Below are 11,624 nucleotides of genomic sequence, written 5' to 3'. Positions count from 1 at the left end.
AAGAACTCTAGAATGTTTTCCCTTAGCCAGTCAGGAGGGATCTTCTTAGAGATACTGACAGCACCGACTTGTGTGGCTCACACAGCAGTGCTTCTCTTTACTCCTGCCATATGCTTTATCTACCACTACCCAGAACTGATAGGGGTTATATATGGTTTTTCTGAATTATCATAGTAAGATGTTACCGCATAGCATAACCAGAGAAGCTCACCAGTTTGGATGCAGGTCACATTTCCGAAATATAAAACTAATTTCAAATTGTTTCGCTTGAAGGGGAATTTTAATCTGAGAAGAATAGCAAGGGCCAGAGCTTTATGGAATTCTTTCTGCATTGGAAACCATTACTAGCAATGTCCCATACCTTATATGAGACTACAGACCTTTGTGTCACATATTTCATTCTTCAATGATGTATTAATTGTCGCTGTGGCTAATGTTTTGCATGAGTTCTGTGATGTTAAATGCCTAGGTGGAAAATGGTGTAAATGTTCCTTAAAAGGTGGTCATTGTGTTTTTTGTTTGTTTATTTTAGAGAAGGAATCCAATTTATCTTCTCACTGATATATTTTGGAAATAATAATAATGTTTAGCCCAATTCAAGAATCATTTTTGTGGGAACCATTATAATCGCAACTTTGTATTCAAAAGTAAGACCCTGCGTTAAACTTATAGCATAAGATAGGAAGTCATATGCAAATAAATACTTAGAGTGATAAATATTCAATGTAGAATTATATAATTTCTATTTCATAATAGGTAATGGGAGCCCTGGTGGCGCAGTGGTTAAGAGCTTGGCTGCTAACCAAAAAGATGGCAGGTCAAATCCTCCAGCCGCTACTTGGAAACCCTATAGGGTAGTTCTACTCTGTCCTATAAGGTCAGAATCAACTAAATGGCAATGGGCTTGGGTATTTATTTATTTATTTATTGTAGATAATGTATAACTAACACTTGGAAAATACGATCAAGCATATAAAAAAAAAAAATTACTCACATTATTTAAGATCTTACTTAGAATTATATTTTTATTCAGTTATCACGTATTGTGCTGGTTAAGTGTGTAAAGTGGTATGAGTGGCATATAAAGGAAGTATTTAAATGCTAGAGTCTCTGGGTGGTACAAGTGGTTAAGCACTTGACTACTAGCCTAAAAGTTGGCAGTTCAAACCCACCCAGAGGTGCCTTGGAAGACGGTCCTGGTGATCTGCTTTCCAAAGCTCACAGCCTTGAAAACTCTATGAAACAGTTCTACTATACACACATGATGTTGCCATGAGTTGGAATTGACTTGATAGTAACTAATAACAGCAACAAATTTATTATGCACTGACTCATTTTAATCATATGAACACACCAGAAAAACATCTCTATTTTTCAGTGTTCAAATTTCATTATACTACATGGGGGTATAAAATTCTAAAAAGATTAGAATTATCCACCTGGGTATATTTGGGTTTCGTCTCAAAGTTTGCATTTCATATTACAGTTAAAAACGCAAAAAAAAAACCTCAAAAACTCCTGCTTTGATGTCCTGAAAAATTAATCAATTGCCTGAAGAATGGTTAATTCATTTTATTAGTCAAGAATGGGTTGCAGCTTAACTCTTCAGTTGTGAGGTGTGTAGACTTAATTAGTAATTTTGATGTGCCAAATTAGCAGTTATGTTATGTTCTATGATCTACTATTCTAATAAACTTAGCAAGTTAAAGAGAAATGGTTGTGATAAAGAATAAGAGATAAGAAAAAAGTGGTTTTAAATGTTAAATAAGGTTCAGTGAGAAACTATTTTAAGTTGTGCATATAAAGAAATACACAGTCCTTAGAATTATAAGAAGAAAAAATTGCTACAGTATTTGTTGACTTGAATTAAAAAATTATTCGGGTTAAAAATAGTAAGAAAAAAAGACTTGGAGTAGTAAAAATAATTAATTGAATGTACGTTAAAGTTTGAGAAGCATTGGTCTAAAGAAATTATTGAAATGCAGAATGCTAAGGGATGATTGAATAATTCTTACATCTCATGTGATATTCGTATGAAAAAGATGATTTTTGTGATTAAAATAAGGAGTTGTAGTTTGAAAGCATTTCTCAAAAATAAAATTTATTAACTGGAAATGACATTATAGAATTTCACTGATTTTTAGCAATTTTGCTTCAGGAAGTGCTTTAACTATGATATACCACTTGTTTCCTTCTAATTACAAACTTGTTTATAATTTAAACAGTTGCAACCAGTTAAAAAATACCATTGCCATCAAATCTATTCCTACTCATAATGACCCTATAGGATAGAGTAGAACTGCCCCACAGGGTTTCCAAGGAGCTGGTGGATTTGAACTGCTGACTTTTTGGTTAGCAGCTGAGCTTTTAACCACAATTATAGCAGCCCCCTTATATATTTTCATATTCTAAAATTTATCTTTTCTGGTTAACCATAAGATAGACATATTCGGAAACACTCTTTTAAAAGATTATTAATTGCTTAATCCAAGAAATGTTTAATGAGACATCTACTATCTACACAAAAATATGCATTTGCTAGTGAGTGAAATTCAATAAAGTGTGATCATGTAGACTTCTTCCAGGATATATTAGTGAGGATGTAGTTTACACACAAAATAAGGTACACGGCAGACTTAAGATAAATTAGAAATAATATGAAATAAATTTAGAATAGCTCTTTTGTGCCAGACATTGTAGTGCAAAACAAAGTTTGGATATTGTCTTGCCTGTAGTAGACACGTTCAAAAAGTTTAGTTGATTTGCTTCATGGTAAATGGAATTTGGGAAGATTCATTTAGCTAACACTTTGTAGCATATATTTTCAATAGTCCTATTTAAATAAGAAATATTAAGGTTAAGAAAACCTGTTAATGGTGAATGACTTTGCATGAAATGATGATTTAAAATAATGTGATAGCACATTGAGTGAGGGGGAAAAAAATCACAAACAAAACAAAGGGAGAAAAAAAAAAAAAAAAGACAGAGCCATGAAGGAAAAAGAAAAAAAAGAAAAAGATGGAGTATGTATTCTTTTCACAGTGTCTTGGTCAAATGGAAGTGTTAAAGTCATTTTGAGTTTTAAGCTAGGTTGCTGAAAGAACAATTGTTTATGGTGTTTATAATAAAGGAACAATATTTTGAAATATGTAGTCTATAGGCTCTTAACTACATAAGACATACATAAGAAGAATTAAGTTTGGGAAAATTAAATTTGGGTTCATTTCATACAAGTCCCTGTTCGTATTTATTTTCATCATTGTTTGAAATGATTTTCCCAAGCAGGCCTTATGTAAAACATATTTTAATTCTTTTAAATCAGTGTTAAATGATGAACTGAACTATAGTTTCTTTGAGAAATTTATCATCAGATAATTGAAACTAGACCAAAAATGAAAGAACTTTTATGGATACAATCACCACCTACCCCATCCCCAAAATATTAGGGTTTGGGCTTTTAACTTTATAGGTCATGTTGCAATTATATGGAAACAATTCCCTGAAAATTATGATAAAGTTATTGGAAATTTTTTTAAGGTGAATAAAGAGAGATGACTGACTGTTGCTTTAATAGTTCTGAAGCTTTTATAGGAGAGAGAAGAAATAATTATATTAGCACCTCCCCGCCCCCAAGTTCCATTGTTAGGAACAGCACATATCCCTGATATATAAAAAGACAAACTACCTCTTGGGAAATGTCCCTTTTATTTCAATTCAGATCCATTTGGGTTTCTGTAAAATCATGGCTTCATTGATTTAAGACCATTTTATGCATCAAATAGTTTCTATACTCCAAGTATAGTATTACATGACTTATTTTAATACAGCTATACAGCTTACATCTGTCATGTTATATTTTTTCACACGCCTTAGAGAGCTCCGTTGTCATTTAATATGCTCACGGGGAATACTGGCTCACTATCCATCTTATTTCTCAAGCACTTTTGCATTAACCTTTAAATCTTCTTGATAATAAAACAAAAATGTAAACAGATTGCTTACAAATCAATGTGGATAAAAATATAAATGTAAATGCCAGAGTACTTAGAATTCATTACTGTATTTGAAAAGTGGTGTTCAATCTTTTTAGTCCCTAAACTATTTTTTTTAATAACAAATATTTTAATTTATCCTAGAACAAAATTCATACCCAAGGAAAAACAAATACAAAACAGCAATAACACAAACAGAGCAATCTACACAGAAAACTTGAAATTAAAATAATATTCTAACAATAATATAAATGAAGAATAAAATAAAAGTAATTACAATTGAAAAATATGTGCTTCCGTACATAAATGTTTAGGAATAATTACATAAAAGACATGATGATAGTTAGATGTTTATATCAACTGACAATTCATTCATTCATTCAAACTGTTTATTAAACAGCTATTATTTAGAAGATTCTATTCTAACGTGGATACAGTAGTAAAGAAAAGCAAAATTCACTGCTTCATAAGATTATGGCAGGGAGACAGAATATATACAGAATATATAAATAAAACTCATAAAGTGTATTTGGTAATAGTAAGTCCAAGAAGAAACATTAAAGGAGGTATGGTGGATATGAAATGTCAGGAGTGGTTTTGAAGAAAGACAAGAAGGAAGAGGAGGATTTAGCTGAGTGGATACCTAGGAGAAGAGCATTTCGGGTAGAAGGAATGTGTAGAAATGTCCTGGTTGGGGAGGGGGCATGTCACATATGTTGCAGGGTGAAGGAGAAGCCATCAGAGTGCTTTACACAGAGCAGTGGTATGATTGACTTACATTTTGATGGGATTACCTTAGGTATTTTGTCGAGAAGAGAATTGCAGGGGCAAGTGGGCAGAGAGCCATGAGGAGGCTGTTGCCATAGTCAGGAGGTAGGACCAGGGTCATGTTGGTGAGGATGCTTACAAGTAGATGGATTGTGTGAATGTATCGGAGTTATAGCTGAGAACATGACTAAGTCCTCCTTTACAGTAGGATTGATTAAAATATATTTTTTTTAATTTATTGTGCTCTAAGTAAAAGTTTGCAAATCAAGTCAGTCTCTCATACAAAAACTTAAACACACCTTGCTATGTAACCCTAGCTGCTCTCCCCTAAATGTGACAGCACACTCCTCTCTCTACCCTGTATTCCCTGTGTCCATTCACTGGTTCACTCTCACAGTGATTTTTTTGTACTCCAGGAGACTCTAGGTGTTGCACAGACCGCTCTGAGTGCAGGGTCATGGGAGGTCTTCAACCAAAGGCCTTCCTTTTTTTGTTGTTTTGTGTTTGTTTCTTTTTTTAAGTTTACCTCTGTGTAGGATTACATTTGAGGATACTCTGCCACTGTTTACAAAATGTCGAAATATCCTTACATTATACTACAGAACACGTTTCCTATTGTTTATTTCAAACACACTTACTTTCAAAGTTTTAGTGCATGTCAAGTTATTCTGGAAAAATAATCACGCAAAAAGAGATAGATCTCCACTCTATAAGCGAATTATCAGTCCTGAAAACCAATATAGCAACTCTCAGTTGGGGGGGGGAGGGGGATTAACAGTGTTCCCCCTTTAGAATTTGAAAGAAAGTATCTGTAATTATCTGTTAATAAATTGTGGACATGTTACTAGATAGCCAGTGTTTCCACAAAAACTAATCACTATTTTATGAAAAAGAGGAAAAATAAATATTTTTGGTTGCTATTTTTTTTATAGTTTAAATAAACAGGTAACATTCATAATGTTGTCAACTGACAGATTTTTTTTTTTTTTATCTGTTTGTGTGAAGCTTTTTGAAACATGAACAAAACAGTGATGAACTGTTGGAAGCCAGTTGAAACACACTAAAATCCAACCCAGGAAAACAGGACTGCTTTCTCTTCATCCACGTTGGGATTTGTCAAGAAGTGAACTATGACATTATATCAATTTTTACTACTGTTTCTGTTCTGGATATGCCTGCCAAATTTCTGTTCTCCAGAGATACTGTTCAAAAGGACTTCTGTGCCCCAAAAAAGAATTTTAGGTGCACGTGTACCAAGGAGTGATGGCAAAATTCTGCACCGTCAAAAACGTGGTTGGATGTGGAATCAGTTTTTCTTACTGGAAGAGTACACAGGATCTGACTATCAATATGTAGGCAAGGTAAGTCTGTATCGAAAATCCAAATACTGACATTATTTCTTTATATCTGCTACTCAGGGAAATTTGAATTTCACCAAGATCATCATTCCTAAATAGATTTGATTCTCTAAATATTACTAAAGCATTTTTTTGTTATTGAATACAAATAATAATTTCAAAAAAATGGAATGAATATAGTAAGATAAATGTGGAAATTCATTTACTTGAATTAATTCTCTCCCCTAACTCTTGGATTGAAGAGATACTAAAAATGGCAATATTTTAGTATTTAGAAAACAATAATAGAATACTATGTATCAAAATAGTCATTCAAAATGGAAACACATATATAAATATAGTTCTAGTTGCTTTTGAATTCAGTGAGAAAGGCAAATATTTTAGACTTGTTCAATCTGAAGAGTGAGATTAAATGTCATTCAAACTATGATCCTAGCTGCCCAAAAATTGCTTATTTGTAAGAAAACATACTCCATATATTGGTGTTCTTTATTTTTGAACCCAGGATAAATACAATTATATAAATAAAAATAAATAAGAAGATTAGCAGGCAAAGCAGGTTACTTAATGACATACCATGTGTATACAGAAGAGTTTTCGTTCTATTCAATTATAAAAGCTAGTGAGAAAAATTAATTTCTGTTGGGGATAAAATAAGAAGTGTGATAAGTGAGTAACAACGAACATTTTTATAAACTAAATTGTATTAATTTTCATTTTTTCCCCTTGGCACTACCTGAATCTAAGCAAGGTAAGCTATTCCATAGACAACTTAGAACTTAAGAAGAAATTCATTTTAATAGTCACAGTGTTACTATTTTTATGGACAGTCCATGAAAATATCCCTAAGAAAAAAAGAGAAATGAAGAACACCAACAACAGGAAATCAGATATAATCACATGTTAACACTACAAAGTTGTTATGGATCATTACTGTGCTGGCTACTTTTGCGTTAAGCCAAATTGTAATAGTTTCATTTAAATAATGAACATTGTGCTCAAAGTCTTCATCTTCTGAGAAAAATATATATTTTTTAATTTATTGTACTCTAAGTAAAAGTTTGCAAATCAAGTCAGTCTCTCATACAAAAACTTATACACACCTTGCTATGTAACCCTAGCTGCTCTCCCCTAAATGTGACAGCACACTCCTCTCTCTACCCTGTATTCCCTGTGTCCATTCAACCAGCTCCTGTCCCCCTCTGCCTTCTCATCTCACCTCTGGGCAGGAGCTGCTCGCATAGTCTCATGTGTCTGCTTATGCCAAGAAGCTCACTCCTCATCAGTGTCATTTTCTGATTCATAGTCCAGTCCAATCCCTATCTGAGGAGTTGAAATTGGGAATGGTTCCAGTCTTGGACTAACAGAAAGTGTGGGGACCATGACCTCTGGGGTCCCTCCAGTCTCACTCAGACCATTAAGTCTGGTCTTTTTATGAGAATTTGAGGTCTGCATCCCACTGTTCTCCTGCTGTATCAGGGATTCTCAGTTGGGTTCCCTGTCAGGGCAGTCATTGGTGGTAGCTGGGCACCATCTAGTTCTTCTGGTCTCAGGGCTATGTAGTTTCTGGTTTATGCAGCCGTTTCTGCCTGTTGGGCTCATATTTACCTTGTGTCTTTGGTGTTCTTCATTCTCCTTTGCTGCAGGTGGGCTGAAACCAATTGATGCATCATAGATGGCCACTTGCTAGTGTTTAAGACCCAAAGATGCTACTCACCAAAGTGAGATGCAGAACGTTTTCTTAATAGATTTTATTATGCCAGTTGACCTAGATGTCCCCTGAAACCACAGTCCCCAGACCCCCGTTCCTGCTACTCTGGACTTCAAAGTGTTTGATTTTATTCAGCGAGAAAAATAATTTTTGAGAGAATACATTTTCATTGATTTTAACTACTTTGCTATCTTTGTCATATTCCAATTATTTCAGTCTCTTTTAGATGTCTGGTAAGATAAGAAAGTGTACATTAAACTTTTAAATTACATATTGACTAGAAGGAGAAAGAAAGAAAAATCCAAACAGCAACAGAATATTACCAGAGAGCACTCAGTGGCAGCGTTACCATGGGTCTCATCTAATTGAATGTTTAAGATCAGAAGATGAAGGTAAATTTTATGGATACCACAATAGGGTGCCTTTTAGTTTATTGAAGCCAGCTACATGAGAGTACAGTATCAGAAATCTTGGCTGTAGAAACTATAATTTTCTTTGGTTCTTCCTGTGTACATATTGTAGTTAGTTGGCTTATTTATATCTATTTCCTTTCATTTCACCCTTAAAGAAGATTTAATAAATTGATCAATTGAATTATCATTACATATATACTCTCTCATAATCAAACTACTTATTTATTTTTCTTTCCCAAAAGAGTATCAACTCCTTTAAGTCAAGAATTCAGCTTTATGTTTCCCTTTGTCTATATCTATTAGAGTAGAGCTTAAAAACTATTTGGTTGATGAATTGACATATTCATATTGAATTGAATCCCTCAGGCCTCTCATGCTCCTTGGCTCCCTGCAGAGAAAACCAGTCTAGAACTTTAAATTACTGTAGGCAATCAAGGCTGGTAAATACTTAAGACATGAACATCTTGATATATAACTCAAATTTTATTCTTCCTTATTCTGATCTATAAAAACAAATCAGAAAACTGTTTAATGAAGACAGGCATGAGAAGCTTAAGGGATGTGTTCACCAGATCCTTGCTATACAGTATGTGCTTAACTATTAGATCAATAGAAAGTTATTAGATGCTATAGCTATCAGACTCTCTGCGTCTGCTTCTAGCAAACAGAGTGTTATTTTGTTTATTTTGGAACTATTTTAGTTTATATTTCAAGTTCATGTTGTAGTTTCTATGGTTTATTTATGTCTTGTACCATGAAATGAAAGGGAAATACATTTTTTTTTCCAGTGGAAAAAAAAATACATGCTTGATTTTTCAAATAAAACTCTTAAAATACAATAGGTATTCTTCATGATAATAGATTTACCATGTTTTACTTTAATCCAATATTAAATTTTTCTAGTAAATTATAACCATGGAAACAAAATAGCTTTAATTTTAAGATACCCGAATGAGTTGGAGATGATATTATGTTTCCCGTCTGATAGAGTATAAATATAGACACATTCTTAGACTATTATGTCATTGAACTTATCCTATCTAACATTACCTATACTGACATTTATCACAGTAGCCTTAATATTTTAGCGTGAGTTATGGGGATACATAGGACCATTTCGAATTGCCTGACCAGTAATAGCTGATTTGGGGGCATTGCTTTATTTTTAATTAAAGAAGTACAGCATACAACATTTTTGCGTGGGCTGTCTTACTAGAACAGCTTCCGAAAACATGAACAAAATAAGGATTTTGTTGTACTAGAAAGGGCGCTTTCCTTGGAACATAAATCCTTAGGTTAGCCAATCCACTTAACCCAGGTTTTCATTTTGCTGTAAAACTATCACTTACCAGTGATTTCTGAGTATGATGTCTGTTTCACTCTTAGTCTTTACCAAACTTGTTATGGAACGCAGCACCTTTTTCAATTAAAAAAAAAAAAAGGCATGACAAAAGACTTAGTGGGAAAAATATAGTTTGTAGGAGAAGCAGAGGAAGGGGTTTATATTTCTCGCTCTAGACAAATTGCTGAAAGATTCGTATATGTTTGGTTTCCAAAGAACCTTCTACCAATGAGGTTGTTGTTTTCTACTGTTGGCCAAGTTGAGCAAATTATCTTCTTTGATTAACACTGTAATAGGGATTTCACTGATTATATTCAGTTAAAATGGTTATTTATTCCCTTAGCACACTGTCGTCTCCCCGTGGATCCCTGTTATTTTATTGAATAAATTGAAAAGGTGGAAAAAGAAGATTAAAGTGACTTGCACAGAAAGCAGTCAAGCTCAAGTTGTAAAAAATAAGTGACATGGAATCTTTTGGACATTCTGCAACACATCTGAGATTTATTTCAGATAAAATAAAACACTCTCCGTGATTGCAGAATTTTCATGTTTCAGTTTAACCCATTTAATTTTTTTTTTTTTTTAGTAAATGTAAATAGGGAAACAACCTAGCTTTAATTTTGAGATTTTTTTCAGTTGAGTTGGTCTCTAATAAGGAAACCTGTGTCACGATTTCTTAGTACTAAATCGCCAGACTGTCATATCATCCTTTAACATTTCATCTCCATGTAAACAAACATTTGTCACACGCTATAGGCCATAAGCTTTCGCACTACAAAGCAAATTCAACTTTGAAATACATGTATGATTGCAAGTGCAGTAGCTGCGGTATGTTAGCCAAAGGTGTTATCACTGATTCAGGGCACACCATAAACCTGGAGTAAAGAGAAGGACTCCCACGTACAGACATCAGATGGGCCAAAAGGAACCCTCCCCTTAATCAGTGCAATTTTTCCTTCACCTTAAACTGAAACTCAGTATTCCATAATAACCTTTCCTTCCCACTTGAGGCACAGTGAGTTTATGTTAATGAGGGAGGAATGACTCGGCAAAACAGGGTGAGAATGACTGCCCAACAGAAAGACTGCAAGCGGTGTTACTGTATTGTGCATGGAGAAATTGTTGAGCTGGTATTCTCAACAACAGCAAATAAATTAAATTATTTAAAAAATGCCAAAAGGAAACACAAAGTAGCTCCTTCACAAAATATAAAATTAGAAATTATTGGGATCTTGTTTTTTGTACATTAAGAAAACACTGGCTTTAGCTTCTTATGTGAGGTCCTGATCTAATGTTTGTTTTATATCAATGTTTTAAATATTGAGCATCTCATTAGTGAAAAAAAGAAAATTGAGTTTAAAATGCTTATACTCTATGCTGTGTATGGAGAAGGAAGGTGGCCTCGTTTAAGATGATAGGTACTCCATGGGGAACTCTCACCAATCAGATGGCAACTTCAGCAATGCCACAGTCTTTGCCCTCCATGGCATTGAAAGCTGGTAGAGCTATAACTTGACAGCCAGTGACTCTTACTCAGTCACCAAAAAAACGAAAACCAAAACCATTGCCGTCGAGTTGATTCCAACTCATAGCGACCCTATAAGACATAGTAGAACTGCCCCATAGGGTTTCTAAGGAGTGGCTGGTGGATTTGAACTGCTGACCTTTTTGGTTAGTAACCGTAGCTCTTAACAAGTGTGCCACTGGGTCTCCACTCATGCTCTATTGGAAAGAATGGCAAGAGTCTTCTCTCTGGGGCAAGTAATTTCATTGTTCACCTGTCATTTCACGTGTACTAAAGAAAGTTCACAAGTGTTCCTGTTACTCATTTATCAAAATTTAGGCTTGCCTGCCTCCTGTGCAAGTCATTGTAAAATTCTTTTTCCTTCTCTTGGTAAGTTTACAACTAATTTAATGGGCTCAAAGAGAGTGGTTCCCAGCTGGGGATGATTTTACCCTCTAGGTGACATTTGACAATGCATAGAGATATTTGAGCCCTGGCGGCATAGTGGTTAAAGCTGCTAACCCGGAAGGTGAGTG

At 34.2% G+C, this 11,624-nt stretch overlaps 1 protein-coding gene across 4 annotated transcripts in view; it reads left to right on the top strand.

Annotated features, from left to right (window-relative positions):
- The first annotated feature begins 5,890 nt into the window (after positions 1-5,890).
- CDH10 (cadherin 10) overlaps positions 5,891-11,624 on the top strand; it is a 143,804-nt gene continuing 138,070 nt past the window's right edge. For all 4 annotated transcript variants that reach the window (XM_049861603.1, XM_049861593.1, XM_049861583.1 and 1 more), the window contains exon 1: positions 5,891-6,121. In XM_049861603.1, the coding sequence (XP_049717560.1) occupies positions 5,891-6,121 (231 nt within the window). The remainder of the gene's footprint in view (positions 6,122-11,624) is intronic.

This window comes from Elephas maximus, chromosome 2 (genome assembly GCF_024166365.1).
Source record: "Elephas maximus indicus isolate mEleMax1 chromosome 2, mEleMax1 primary haplotype, whole genome shotgun sequence".
Lineage (NCBI taxonomy): Eukaryota > Metazoa > Chordata > Mammalia > Proboscidea > Elephantidae > Elephas > Elephas maximus.
The sequence above is the reverse complement of the archived record's forward strand: the minus strand, read 5'-3'. Positions and strand labels throughout refer to the sequence as shown.